Here is a 15,322-nt window from a genome sequence, read left to right as displayed (position 1 = left end):
AAACGTGTTGAGTGCAAAGCAGGCCTGGGGAAGCATGGTGGCCACTCGGATGTCAGGAAAGCGCCCAGAGCAGACCTCAGCATGTAAACCAAACTTTAGAATTTTGTACCCGTGAATATTTTGAGCCTCAGAGCCCTTTGTAAAGCCTCGTCACGTTGCTCATATCAGTGAGGGAGCCAAGTGCACGAGGTAATAGTCGGTGGTTAAGGAGTGGCCTGCAGGCCCTGGGGCCCTGGTTTTGCATAAGATCTTGGGCAGCTGCTTGACCTTATGTGGCCTCACTTTCTGCCCCTGTAAGTGGACAGATGAAGCTCTAGTTCATGAGGCTATTGTAAGGATTCAATGAGACACTCAGCAGCGGCTCTGCCACGGAAGAGCCCTTGACCCCTATTCATTATTGTGGTATTTCCCAGTGTGTGAGGGTGGCATGACAGAGAACCATATCCCACGTGACAGCGTCTAACAGGTCAAGAGTGCACGCCGCCAGGGCCGAAGGGCTGGGACATGAACGCAAGTCAAACAGCTGCCACTCCCCCGTTAATTCTCGGTGTCATTAAATTCCTGGTGGAATAAGGTCCTTCGTAATAAAGTTATATTGTTCCTCCAAACTATAATTCAACCTGCAAATTACATATGAGCTCATTAAACCACCTGAACCGTAACAGAATTCATAGCGGTTCTGAGTACAAAATTCCACTGTGCTGGGGACATCACTGTCCCCACAATCGTGGGGAGAGTCTATGCAACCAGGAGGGGAAAGCTTGATAGAGTGTAATCTGGATCAAGAGTAGGCAGGCCCTCTGTAAGTAATGTATTGGAACACGGCCAGCGTTTGTGCAGAGTTGTGACAGAGACCGTGTGGCCCAGAAAACTCAAACGTTAACCAAAGAAGTTTGACTCTATTTTGTAGAAAACAAAACAGGGTGGGGGGACCCCTGCAAATAGCTCCAAAGACCAAGTTCTGGGCAGTCACAGGGACACAGCAGCAGCACAATGCTCTCTGGTGCTGGACCCACATGGGAACATCCCAGTTCATGTCCCCAGGTCTTCCTGAACACGCCCGGGCACACACACACACGGCCAAGATCTGGACTGGCCGAGGCTGGGGTGGATTCTGGCATGGAGACCTTGTTGTGGGTCCTTGTCTCTTTCTGTCTCTCTCTCATGGAAGAAAGAGACTTTTTTAATGCCAACTGTTATCCTTTGAGATCTCTCTTCATACCTTCAGTCTCATGAAAAGGGGGTGCTTTATCTCTTTCAGGAAGCAAGAGGTAAGCCAGATTCCCCAGAACAAAGCAAACCGCAGGACCACAGAGTTGGGAGGTGTTCTTGCTGGTCTGCCCCACCCTCTCAGGGCTCCCTTTTCTTGATCTCCCCCGTGAGGAAACCCTACACCTTTACGGGTGGGGGGTGTGAAGGACTCACATGGCTCTTCTCTTCGTCAAGGGCCACTGCTGGTCTGGATTCTCGCCCTGACTCTTCTGCCACTTTCCTTCCGGTGTTCCCGGTCACCCAGGTATCGGGGTGTCTGTCACAGTACTGTGATTTTATTGTCAAGCTGTTGGTGAACTCCTCAACCTCAGTTTTTCTGTAGAGGAACAAAAGCAAAATTATAAAAAATATTCTTCAGTATGGATAGCATTTCTAAGCCAGAGGCCTTACACTCAAATTGTGCGAAAAACCAGTAGTGCCAGGGGACTTCAAAAAGTTCATGATTTTTGCCATAGGGTGCATGCATTCACTGGAGAGAGACGGAGAGAGAGGGAAGGTGAGAAATCTCCCACAGGGGGATGGCCACGCTGAAGTCCCTTCGCCTCCATTCTCTTTTTGGGATTTTGGGCACACGTGCACACACGCCTGGTGTGATTTTCAGGCCGATGGGTCCAGGACTCTAACCATAAAGTCAGTCATGTGGGGTCCAGTGCCTTAACCACACCACCTGGTGACCTGAGATGGTTCCTTTTATAGAGACATAATTGTGTTTCCATTATTCCCCATCCCTCTGCTTCCTCAGCCCTCATCCTTCTCAGCCTCTAGTCATTTTCATCTTTTTACTTCTACGAGGTCCTTTTCTTTTCTGGGTTCCCTCCTATAAGGGAGAACGCATGGTATTTCCCTTCCTGTGCCTGCATTGTTTCATTTAACACCATGTCCTCCATGCAGACCCATTCCATGTCAAAGGTCAAGATTTCATGCTTTTTCATGGCTGAGTAGTGTTCCATTGTGTGTATATGTGTGTGCGTACATGTGTGTGTGCACACATCCCATCTTCCACACACACTCATCTGTTGATGGACACTGTGGTTGAGTCATAGCCTGGCTACTGTGAAGAGCTCGGAGTGTTTGTAAGTTGGCTCAGTCTCTCGCTGGTTTGCAGATCTCATACCTGAGCTCCTTTGCTTCCTGTTCTGCTTTCAGCTGGGCCCTCTCGGCAAGAATTTCATCACAGAGCACATCGTAGGGTTTGTCGAGGTGGTGCTCACCCATCACCCAGACCCAGACTTCCTTATCAGCTCCTAGTTTCCAGTGGACAGATTTGCCATTCTCTGCAAACAAAGCAGAATTCAGATTGAACAAACACTTCTAGCCATGCACTAGGTTTCTGTTTCCCATTCCGAAAGTATTTAGGGGTGTTAAGAAAACATAGTAAGTGAGGCAAAGCTCTTCTAGCCCTCAGGAGCGAGTGGCATTCACAGGCAGCAGTGATGGGAGGCAGTGAGCAGCCACTGATAGCAATCATTGTTAAAAATATCGTGGGTGTGGGGCCAGCAGGTGGCATGGAAGTAAGGGTGTGGGACTCCCATACGGTTGACTGTGGTTCAAGTCCTAGACCTCGCAGCTTAAAAATCATGGTGGGCATGTATGTGTGCCCAAAATCCCAAGAGGAGAATGGACTGACCATTACCCACGGTGGGATGATTTCTCACTTCCATCTCTGCCTTTCTCTGGTGAGTGCACACGCCCTATGCCAAAAGTCTTAAAAGATATATATATTCATGCGTGTGGTTTTGCACGTGCACATTTTGTCCCCGGAGAAGCTGAGATGGGAGGAGAGCGTTCACTGTGTGGGTCACCTGTTCTGGGAGCAAAACTAGCACTGGACCAGGACCTCCGAGGGCTGGGAATCTGCCTGCAGCTCAGAGCTGACGCCTGCCCCAGCAGAACTGGCTGCAGTTCTGGTGCTTCCTGTCTTCACGGGCTTCCTCCGGTGGCTAAAACATGCGTGCCAGGGCTTCGACAGAGATGCCGCAGTAAAACGCGAGGCTCTGTGAGGCTGGCGCACGTGGGGAGGCTTTGAATTCCTGTCCAGAGACTCGCTGAAGACCCAGGCCTGTGTGTGCCCCAATCTGGGGCTGGCTGGGGATGGATCACAGTGTCAGGATTCTGCTAGAGGTGTCAGCCCTCTGTCTCTGTCTCTCCCTGTCTCTCTCACTCATGGATGAAATAAATAAATAAATTCTTAAAAAAAAAACCCGTTAATTAAAAAAATAAGAAGTTGAGGCAGTAGGTGGCATGGAGGGAAAGGCGCTGGGTCCCACGCGGCTGACTGCAGTTACAGTCCCCGCCTAGTGGCTGGAAAAACATGCTGGGCTCATGTGCGTGCATGTCCAAACTCCCAAGAGGAGAATGGAGAAGGGGCTGCGGCATGGCCATTCCCTGGAGGTACTTCTCACTTTCCCTTTCTCTCTCTGTTTCTGTCTGGTGAGCTTACATGCCCTACAGCAAAAAACTAACAATAACACAAATTTTAAAATAAAATAATAAGCATGCATTTTAGAATTAGACCGGCTATGTTCAAGCCCTCGCTCTCCCACGACTTGGACAAATGACTGAATCTCGTTCAGACGCCACTTCGTCATCTGTAAGATGGGAATGCTAACGCCCACTCCACCGGATCATGGGGATGAGCCACGGGAAAGACTTAAGGGAGGTCAGCAGAGGTTAACTCCGTCCTCGCTGTCCCCTTACTTACCCACATGGCTGCTCAGAGATTCACACCAGCTCCTGAGAAGATAATACTCCCAGGTAGTCTGATACCTGGCGAAGCTACTTAAATAACCCTTGTTTACAATCGGTCTCAGGGGTTAGATTACATTCTAGTTCCCTGAAATGCGGCCACGGGGTCATGCTCCCTGCGACCAGGGGAGGGTGGAGTGTCCCTAGGACAGGCAAAGAGGTGTGGACCTAACGCTAAAGGAGCAGACCCCCTGCTGTGGACCAACGTGGGTTCTAGCTAAGATCCCAAACTAGCTGGTGGGGTTGACCATGTGACACGCGGGCACCAGCAGGAACTTCTGCTCGGCCATGCTCTGTGGGTAAGACACCCACACGGACAATTTCCAGTTCAAGTGTTTCCTGTCCCACGTCCTGGTGACCTACGCTGTGCCGTTTCCACTACAGAAACAAGTAGCTCAGGCCAAACTTGTCCTTTCTTTTCTTTTTTAAATTTTGCCAGAGGGGATGTATGCTCACTGGAGAGAGACAGAGAAACTGAGAGTGAAAACAGGAAAGTGGATTATATGCCCCCAAGACACGGTCATGCTGCAATCCCTTCTCCTCATCTCGCCCTCCTCTGGGCGTGCACACGTGCACCCTGTGTGGTTTTTAAGCTACTGTGTCCAGGACTCGAACCAGTAGGTCACCGTGTGGAATCCAGTCCCCTTAACTACAGGTCACAGGCTGGCTCAACTGGTCCTTCCTTCTGGCACTTTCTCCCCTTCGGTGCAGCAGGCACTCCTACAGATAATGACCCTCCAAGAGAGATACTCGGGAGAGGAACACAGGCCTGCGGCTTCTCCACGCCAGGACCCGGATGTATTGTTCAGGAGACTGACCATCAGGGCACTCTTCACAGGTGGGGAACAGGGAAGGTGGCTACTACGTATTAATAGCCACAGCTCATTAACTCTGGTCACACCTCATAGCTTCCCTGACCACCCTCCCCAGGGTGGGGCAGCTCCAGCACTTCATCACATCCTCCTCTCAGCCTTCCCTCAGGCTCTGCCAGACTTGACCAGTCTTTGCCTCACAGCAGGAGGAAGGTGCCCAGGGTGCCAGGGGCCGAGGGGTCGTCTGTTCGGTAAACGCTCCCTGCTTCTCCATACTCTCCCAGGCTGCTCTGCAGAACTCAGGGGCAGGAAGAGCAGTTCGAGAGCATAGAAAGATTTCTTTCCATTTTATGGTATGTATTTGTTTAGGTTTTTGTCACAGGGCCCATGCACTTGCCAAAGAGAGACAGAGAGCAACAGAGATGGAGAGAGAGAAATCACCCTCTGGGAGGTCAGCCACGCAGCAGTCCCTCCTCCTCCACTCTCCTCTGGGGATCTGGGGCATGCACACACACGCGGCCGTAGTGAATCCCAAGCTACCAAGTCTGGGACTCAAACCGCAGTCACCACATGGGATCCAGTGCCTTAAGCAACACACCACCTGCTCGCTCTGAGTTCGTATTCAGTATGTGTGTGTGTGTGTGTGTGTGTGTGTGTGTGTGTGTGGCTTTTTTTTTGTACATGTGGCTCTGTGTAAGCATTGTGGGTACACGTCAAAATGTGCAACTGTTTCAGTAAATGAAGAGAGATTCTTCCGGTACATCTGTATTTGTGAGAGTTTCCAGAGATTGTGGCTCTTCGGGTGATGCCTATGTTGTCACCATGGGTTTCAATCCCTCCGTCAAAAGACTGAGGGTGTCCATCATGGTGTCTTAGCAGTTATGAAACTGGGTTATGAACACACTCACCGGACATAGCGATGTGCACCGTACACTTCACGTTCTGGCCCCTCCCTCCCTCCCTCCCTCCCTTCCTTCCTTCCTTCCTTCCTTCGTTTTTTATTTGCCAGAGGGTAAATGCACTTGCCAGAGAGAGACAGGGAGAGACAGGGAGAGAGAGGAAATACCTCCTCCCATGAGCCACGGTCATGCCACAATTCCTTCTCCTCCATTTCACCACTCTGCCAATATTTGGGCACATGCGTGTGCGCACACACACAAGTACATGAAGTGTGTTTCCTTTTCTTCTTTTTTAAAGATTTCTTTATTTAATTTTATTTATCACCATCATTACTTTTTTTAAGCCAGAGAGAGAGAGAAAGAGAAAGGGAAAGCAAGAAAGCAAGCTACAAGGTCCAAGACTCAAACCATAGACAGCCATGTGGGAGTCCAGCGCCCTAACCACCATGCCACCTGCCAGCCCTGCATGAAGTATTTTTCAAGCTGCTGGGGCCATGTGTGATCTGGCTGTCTTAACCATCAGGCCAGAGGGCTGGCCCTTTGACCTGGTTACGAAAACAGTCCACCTGCCCATAACCATCCTGCCTGTGCAGCTGTCTTCAGAGTACCTGAAAGTTTATGCTCACAAAAATGTGTTGTATTGTGTAAAGTGGCCTGTTGTTTGCTGGATTTGTTAACCTGGGTGGCAATCCTGGACTTACTAGCGCCGATGTCAATTTTATATGTGTTACTCAGCTATGGTGCTTATTTTAGAGATGAAAGGACAGGAAGGAAGCTGGGAAACCCGCACTGCACTCTGGTCCTGGGAAGGGGGTGGTGCTACAGGTAAGAGGGAGCTTGGACCAGACCTGAGGAGACCGGTGGAATCCACGGGGGTAGCTCCATTATTGCCCAGCATGGTGCTTACCATGAATGGTGAGACCACGCCCAGTTGAACTTCAAGGCTCAGAGTTTGGGGACAGATGCTAGCAGAGAAGGGTCAGGAGCCCTGGGTTGGACTTGAGTTTATCTCCTGAGTGTCACCACTGGTGCAGACAGAGTCTGTCTCTAAGTTTGTTTTCTTATTTGAAGGAAGAAGGGGGACAACATTTAGCTCACTAATTCTTGCGACAATTCAGTGAAATCCTATACCGTAGCTCCCCCGCCCCCCCCCATCCTCAGAGATGCTCACCAGATAACAGATGCCAAGGCTGAAATTCAGGTCTGGTGTGGCAATATGGAGGGAGAGGCCCGGGCATAAGGGGGTGGACCTTCACAGAGAGAAGAGCTGCTCCGGGGAGATCAGACTGACCTTAAGCTTAGCCTGGGATCTGTGACCTCGGGAGCCTGCATGTGCCTTCAGGGCGTCGTAGACATTGTGCACTTGTACATAAAATGTTAGGCACCTCTCTGCAAAGCTGAGCCCATAGGGGAGGGTCCCAGGTTGGTGTCCCAAGGTCTCCTCGCATGGCAGGCACACGTACTGTGATCCCAGCGGGGTGAGGCCGGGGGCACATTGTGGTGGAGGGCCCTGTTGGGGATGCTTTCTCACTGTCTTTTTCTCATGGAGGAAATAAATAATCTTTCAAAGAAAAAGAATGCAAGGAGACTTATAGTCCAGCCCAGAAAGACCAAAGAGTTACGCTACCCTGTGGGCGTGTTCCTCATGGACGGACACGTCTGTTCTGGACAGTGCTGGGGAACACGAAATCCAGCAGACCAGTTCTGGGCACCCGTCAGTGGGTGACCTTCTGCATATCACTCAGCTTTGCCGAGTCTGAGTTTCTTCCTCTGGGAGACAGGACAGTGAATACCAACTTGGCAAAGGCTGTGTGAAGATTAGACAAGACGTGTGTAAGAGTGTTTCCCAATGTCTGCAACGGCAGGGACGCAATACCTGGCTGGTCCTGATAACAATAATAATAAGTGAGGTACTCATTTATGTCCTTATCTCTAGAAAGGCCTCCCTGAAAAATAAAAGTTTAAATAGCAGACAGTATCAGGTGGCGCTCACTCAGCTGACTCTCTTTTTGAATCCGTATATACACCAAGCATGAAATGGAGATTCATTTTCCCAACCTTAGAAACCTTGAATGATTTTACACCATTTGAGTTTTCCTGGCTTAATGAAAAATGAGGAGAAATTGGTTTTGAATGCGTCTGCCAATGCCCTTGAAAGCTCTGTGTGTGCGTTTAACTACTCAGGTATTCCTCCATGACAGAGCGTGTGTGGACCGTGAGGGGGCAGCGGACGGGGCAGCGAGGGTGTGCTTTTCTGTGTCTCAGTGTACACAGAATTCCTTGCCACGGTCTCAGATAACACGCTCACGCCAGCACTGAGTCCTTGCAGCAAGGAAAAGCACATCTGAAAACCCTCCTCACACTAAGCAAATGGCATCATGGTTTTTCTCCATAGAGCAGTCTCTTACATTTTAAAGCGGGGGTGGTTCTCTAAAAAAAAAAATATTTCAAAGTAAAGTTTTTAAAACGCAGACTGAGGTGTAATAATGCTGGGTAAAGTCTCTTCACAATCTAAATGAGGTATAGCGATTCAATGTGTGAATAAAAATATAAATAAGTAAAAAGAAAAAAAAATAAAACACTTCCTATGCAACTACAAACTTAAACATAAAAAAATGAAATGAAATGCAAACACGATCGTCATAAAGATGCTGAGAGAGGGACTGTCTTCTGGTAGTGGCCCAGAATGAGAGGAGAGAACCCCCTGGAGCCTGCAAGTCCAACCCACCGGTGACTTTTCACTCCCCCTGAAGGTCAATCTGCCTTCAAGTAACGGATCTGCTTACGGCTGCACAACTCCATGGGAAAAGCTCTGCGTGTGTGTGTGCGTGTGTGTGCGTGTGCCCACGAGTGCATGTGTCTGCATGTGAACTTCAAGTTGTGGAATTAGAATCTCAGTAACATACATAATTCACCCACCCAAATGGAACTCACACCGGGTTGCTGTGGCCAGCGTGAAACCGTCCAGACGGGCCAGGACGCAGCTGCCGACATGCTCACGAAAGACAGCGGCTAGGCTTACCTTTCCTCGGCCTGGATTTCACTGGCACGGACTCCTCCTTTTCCATCGCTGCTTCTCTTTCTTTCCATCGTCGGATCTGTTCCTCCCTCATCTTGAAGAACAGGATCTGTTTCTGCTCTTCGCTGAGCTCTGCCAGGAGGTCCGGGTCTATGTACATCTCCGACAGGATCTGCTTCAGCATCTTTGCAGGTATGCGGTCTTATTCACCTGTGGCCGAAGTTCCCGAAAATGGCTTGCATGTGCACCCCACGGGCCACGCAGGGGTGGGCCCACAGGCCTTCCTGGAGGCTCGGGCAGCGCCGCAGTCCGCACTGACCGGACGCCCACTCAGCAAAGTGGCTCCTGGGCCCTGGCACGTTCACAGGACCTGCAAAGAGCAAGAGCCCCACATCAGACCGTACCAGGTGTAGACGCTGGGTAAGGACACGCTTGTAAATGAAGGAGGAAATGGAGTATCATTTTCATTTCAGAGGGAGAACGGAGGAAGGCCCAAGCACACTTTGTTAAGAATGCGTGTAACCTCTGTCCCATAATTTCCAAAGATACTTTATCAGAAAAACAAAACAAACCCTGACTTTCTACAGGTCAATTGCAGGTCGGCCTGAGACCGACAGAGGCTGGCCTTCTCCCAACTGAGCACACATGTTATTACCTCAGAGCCTGACAAACCCACGCCTATGGCTGAAAAAGAAAGTTTAAAAAAGGCCACAGGGAAACATTAAACAGCTCTCTCCAAACAACCTGTTTCAAAAGAAAATATTACTTTTGAGATTTCACCGAGTTACTCACCCCAAACCAAAGCACACCAGAGCCATGCTCAAGGAAGGAAAAAGAAAAATCAGACCACGATGCGATTTTTGTAGTTCCCCTTACAAGCAGCACTGAATCAACACAGTCATCCACTTTTATTGTCACCCAAGGACAGTGTGATTTCCAAACCTTCTAAACAGCACAGGTAGAGGTGAGAACATTCTGGAAGGTCACCAGGTCAAGGTGTACACTTTCCAGATAATCTAATTTAACAGAATCTAAATTTACAGACCAGAGGGACTGGGGGAATGAAAAGGTCACTAGGTCCATGACAAAGGATCCTTGATTTATACATTTATTGGGAAGCTCTTTCAAGAAGCAACTGGGGAGGACTGACAGGTGGTAGCTGGTGGTTAAGGGCACTGGACTCCCATATGGCCAACCATGGTTTGAGTCCCAGACCTGGCGGCTTGCTTTCTCATATTCCCTCCTTCTCTCTCTTTCACTCTGTCCCTCTGTGGTCAAATTTTAAAAAATAAAGTTAAATAAAATAATTCTTTAAAAAACAACAAAAAAGCAACTGTGGATTTGCACATGCATGGTAGTTTCATAGAGCTTCTATAAATGGCAGCAAATCCACTGAGGTTTTTTCCTGCTCTACACATTCCTATTGGTTGATTTTTTTTAAGAAAAGCTTCATACTTTTATAATCCGAAGGAAATTATGTGCCTATATTAATACAGTCTACAGTCTGCAACAAAAAGACTTTTGCTTCAATGTAACAGGAAATACAAAACTTTACTCCTACTCGTCAAGATCTTCTACGGTCTAAGAAATTGACTAATAATTTGGTGCTTACGATGGTTCAATAATTTCACCATCTATGCACGTCCTGTCCTGTCAAATATCTTGTTTCTCTGGGCTGGCCCTATAGCCTAGTGGTTAAAGGAGTCAGATCCCACATGGTTGCCCATGGTTTGAGTCCTGGTGCCAGTGACATGAGAAACACTCCAGGGCCAGCAGCTGGCATAGCAGTTACATTGCCGAATTCGGTTCAAGTCCTGGACCCGGTGGCTTTAAACTCATGCCTGGTGTGTGCATGCGTGTGCCCAAGATCCCAACAGGATGGAGAGATGGAGGAGAAGGGATTACAACCAGATCTCATTAAGAGGTGCTTTATACCTCGCTCTGTGCTCTCTCTCTGGCAAGCACACACACCCTCTGGCAATTAAAAACCAAAGGGAAAAAAAAAAAACCTGAAGAACAAAAAAAAAGCCAGCAAATGACAAAGTAGTTACATCATTTTAAGAGGTGCTTTATACCTCGCTCTGTGCTCTCTCTCTGGCAAGCACACACACCCTCTGGCAATTAAAAACCAAAGGGAAAAAAAAAAACCCTGAAGAACAAAAAAACAGCCAGCAAATGACATAGTAGTTACATCATTGGACTCCCTCATGGCTGACCATGGTTCAAGTCCCGGACCTACTGGCTTGAAACTCATACCTGGTTCATGTGCATGCATGCCAAGATCCCAGGAGGAGAATAGAGGAGAGAGGAGGTGTGGACATCCCTACCCCCAGGGGATGATTTCTTATTTTTTGTCCCACTGTCTCTATCTCTTTATCTCCCCAGTGAGCTTACGTGCCCTAAAGCAAAAACCTCTAACAACAAAAAAAGAAATTTTTTTGTACTAAGTTCAAACACATCCAAACTTTAGACCCTTCACCACTTCATGGCAACCACAATTTTGGCATCTTTGAAGTCCTTTACCTCGTTACTCAAGTGGTTCGATTATTTAAAAGAATTATTTATTTTATTTTATTAATTATTGTTATTATTTCTTAATTTGCTATAGGGCACTTGCACTCACCAGAGAGAGAGGCAGAAAGTGAGAAAGCAAGCCACCAGGTCTGAGACTCGAACCGCAGTGGGAGTGCAGTGCCTTAACCTCTACATCACCTGCTAGCCCCAGAACAGCTAGATCTTTTTGTTTTTGAGAGAGATTTTTGCTGTAGGGCACATGAGCTCTCTGGAGAGACAGAGAGAAACAGAGAGAGAGAAAGTGAGAAATCACCCCCCAGGGGGATGGCCACGCTGCAACCCCTTCTCCTATATTCTTCTCTTCGGACTTTGTGCATGCACGTACACATCCATGCCAGGTATTAGTTTAAGCCGCCGGCTCCAGGACTTGAACTGCAGTCGACCATGTGGGACTAGAGCAATGCAACCATTATGCCCTCTGCTCCTGCCAAGAGCTAGATTTTTAAAGCTCCTCTCACTGCCCGGGGTCCCCCGTCAGCTTCCCTCTTCCTGCCCTGCCCTGCCCTGCCCTACAGCAGGAGGGAGACAAGCGTGCTCGTTAGCCGGCACATGCAGCGTCGAGATGCACTAGCTGCTCCGCGTGCAGCAGGGCCTCGACTGAGGCGACCACCATTCTCACTAACTACACCCCTAATCCCCGAGAGCATCCAGCCACCAGGATTCAAAGGGAACAGAGTATTCAGAGAAGCTATAAAGAACTAACAGCGATTTCACTGTCTCCACCGGTCAGCCTCCTCCCTCTCAGGCCCCTGTGGTGACTCTCTGTTCTGCTTTGAGAAGACCCTCAGAGGCCTTCGCAGCGGCAGAGTGGATGTCTTGACTTTTCGCCTTTAACAGCTTCTTAAGTGTGAACCAACCAAATCCACACTGAGGAAGAGGGCGAAGAAGATGAGTCTCCCCTCCACGGGAGGAACCTGGGTCTTTGGCACATTGGTGACACTCCGAGTTACAGTGGGAGGAAGCCAAAGGGGACAAGTCCTTGACATTCCAGCAGCGGCGTCACGTCACGTGGGCACATTCCATGGCTGCTGTGTTGACTGTTGACTGGCAGGAAAGGAGCAGTCCAGTGAGGCCGAGGCTTCTGCTCTGTGCTCCATTTAGAAGGGGGCGAGTTCTGTCTAAGGAGTGAAGAGACCCTCAAAACGAAAACCCTAAACGTGTCAAATTCCCATTCTTCTCTCCTTGAAAAATGCATATTGTGGAAAAAAAAAACAAACTATGCATGGATTGCAATATTTTTTGGCACCAAAATGAATCTGTGCTTTAACTCCACTTTTTCATATACTTTTTGAAGCCCCACCATATTTGTGGCAGGACACTGCGCAGGGTGACCCCCTTCACCTTCACGTAGCCCTGGCGTGCTGCTCAGCGCCACACCCGTGTCCCAGGTTAGAGCTGGAATGCAGAAGGGCAGCAGCTGGGCGGCGGCAGAGCCCGGCAGCCTGGCTCTCAGTCCGCTCCACTGGACCCGGCACCAGGATGCTGTTTCTCTGGGATCCCAGAGCCAGAGCATCACCAGAACGCGGTGAGACAAAGACCAGCCAATCCCTGCTGCGTTGGCGTGTGGAACCGAAGGTGCCGGCATGGTGCCTCTGGGGCCGAAGCCTCAGGTTGGCCAATGCATATCAGCTTAGGGGAGGACGGCTATTGAAAACCCGCTGTGCCCGCCAAAGAGGACAGCAAGCAGCCAGCTGTCACACTGACCCGGGCCTGCGTATCTGCCTCCTTCATCCACAGGGTGCTCAGTCTCTCCATTTCCTCTTCCAAACGACCGCCAGGAGCAGTGCCAACAGCACCGCCTCACACATGGAAGATGTCTGTGGACATCCACGCACGTCCACGCACCCTGTGATGGGGTGAACCTCAGCTCTGTGGGTCTGGACTCGGCTTTATTTTGTCGTTTGTAACCAACATGGGTTTCCACTAAACTAATCATTCTTGAAGCAAAGAAACAGGATTCTCCCTGTGTCCTCCGAAGAGACTTGGGGGACTCCAGAACACGTGTGTCTGGGGGTTCCTGGGCCTCGCCGGTGTGAACTGTCCCCCAGCCCACCCCAGGCTTTCAGATGGAAGTTCAGGTCACCTGCTGGTCCCCAGCTCTGCCTCTCAGGAGCGACGTGGCCTGACTTTCTCGGACTCAGTTTTCTCATCTGTGAAATGAGGGCCCGTCCAGCCTGCGAATGTCCGTATTTTGTGCATTTTGCCATGTAATCTGATGTGGAGTTGAAAAAGCGAGGCCAGTGTACAGGAAATGGAGAGGAGGAAGTAGCTACTGGGGGTTCCCCACCTTCGCCCTGCTGATAGGGACTCCGTAGCCAAAGGCTTTCCCTGTGATATGAAGGGCAGGAAGCTTTCAGTTATTCATGGTCTCAGAGATAAGAACACAAGGCCGATTCAGGTTTTTCTTTCCTTGTAAAGCCTCTTTCTTAAAAGTGAGAAATGACGAGCAACAGCTTATATCTGCTAAAAAGAGAGACAATTGTTTTTGTTTTATTTGTCAAAGGGCAATATGCACTAGGCAGAGAGACAGAGAAAGCACCCCTCAACGGCGCACACAGTCCCTTCTCCGTTCCTCCATCGCGCTGGGACTTGGAGCGCATGCGGTGCATTTTTCAAGCCAGTGTGCCCGGATTCAAACTTCGGTGGGCCATGTGAGACCTGACTCCCTTAACCATTAGTCTGGCCACCAGAAAACAATTTCTTTTTTTCTTTTTCTTTTTTTTTTTTTTTCCTTTTTGAGAAAGATTTTTGCTATGGGGTACATATGCTCGCTGGAGAGACAGAGACAGAAAGACGGGAAATGGGAAGTCAACCCCCGGGGGATAGCCAAGTAGCAATCCCTTTTCCTCCATTCTTCTCTCGGGGTCTTGGGCATGTATGCACACGTGTCGGGCCTCAGAAACCAATTTCTAAAGGGTCATAGCCTCCATTAAGACTTCCACATACCCACAGATTTGGCCTATGTCCTTAATCACACACACACACACACACACACACACACACACACACACACAACGAAGCCCAAGATAAAGGCTAAATCATTAAATTACTGTGGTCTGGACAGCATTGCTTTAATGTTAAGAACACAGTTTGAAGGACCAGGAGATGCCATCAGGGTTATGTCGCTGGACTCCCGCATAGGGACTGCTGGTGGAGTTCTGGACCCAGCAGCTTGAAACTCACGTCGGGTACATGTGCACATGTGGCCAAAGTCTCAAGAGGAGAACAGATAGAGAATTGTGGTGTGGCCATCGCCCTGCGGGGTGATTTTTCACTTTCTGTCTCTCTTTTACTCTGTCTCTTGGGGAAGCACATGCACCCTATAGCAAAAACTTCTCTCTCTAAAAAAAAGTATAGTTTGGATCCTAATGTTTTTTAAATCAGCCAGCTTTGTTTTTAGACTTCCAGTTTTCTTATTCAGTTTTATCTTATTAATATATCTGCTAAAGGTTTATTTCTGAGGACAAAATCCCTTAGAACAAGAGTTAGGTACGTCGTGTAAATATTTACTGTTCTTCAGGAATATGAAATTACTGTCCACACGATTTACCTAAAGCTTTCACTCGACTGCCGAATCTGTGGGCATGCATGTCTCGCACTTACGTATCCACTGTTTCCTTCACTCATCATATCCCAGCCATCGCTCCACTGACCAGCAATCACAGAAAAGCCTCTGGGAAAGTTAGGATCTAACCTCGGAAAGAGGAAGGTTCCAGGCTCTCGGCTTCTCCGAGACCCCAGGAAATCCCGGGCAGACAACACTGCCAGTTGCGAACCATGGCTCCTTCAGGTGACGCATGAGCCCCAAGGGTAGGAGCGACAGGGACCCACGTGGCCGTGGAGGAATGTAGTTGCCCAACCATGATCAGGGTCAGCCTGGCGGCAGCAGCCCACTCCCACACCCAGACCCCACGGAGGGGCGCCCCGGGCTTCCGCGGCGCGGGCTGACTGCTTTCCCTTTCCCGGACTCTCCGCCGAGCAGCCACGGCGGGGTGGGAGGC

The 15,322-nt window shown here is 49.4% G+C and overlaps 1 protein-coding gene across 3 annotated transcripts in view; it reads right to left on the bottom strand.

The window, feature by feature from the left end:
- Positions 1-15,322, bottom strand: part of SH2D4A (SH2 domain containing 4A) — a 41,514-nt gene that overhangs the window by 25,369 nt on the left and 823 nt on the right. For 2 of the 3 annotated variants that reach the window (XM_027774925.1, XM_006156433.3), the window contains exons 2-4: positions 8,751-9,117; positions 2,387-2,546; positions 1,426-1,588 (exon numbers count right to left, since the gene is read on the bottom strand). In XM_027774925.1, coding sequence (XP_027630726.1) covers positions 1,426-1,588; positions 2,387-2,546; positions 8,751-8,931 — 504 coding nt within the window. In that variant the 5' untranslated portion in view covers positions 8,932-9,117. Of the gene's footprint in view, positions 1-1,425; positions 1,589-2,386; positions 2,547-8,750; positions 9,118-12,024; positions 12,046-15,322 lie in introns of those variants that run through there. The other variant, XM_014590882.2, reaches the window with a different exon arrangement.

This window comes from Tupaia chinensis, unplaced genomic scaffold, assembly GCF_000334495.1.
Source record: "Tupaia chinensis unplaced genomic scaffold, TupChi_1.0 Scaffold000494_1, whole genome shotgun sequence".
Classification (NCBI taxonomy): domain Eukaryota; kingdom Metazoa; phylum Chordata; class Mammalia; order Scandentia; family Tupaiidae; genus Tupaia; species Tupaia belangeri.
This window is presented reverse-complemented; position numbering and strand designations above follow the sequence as displayed.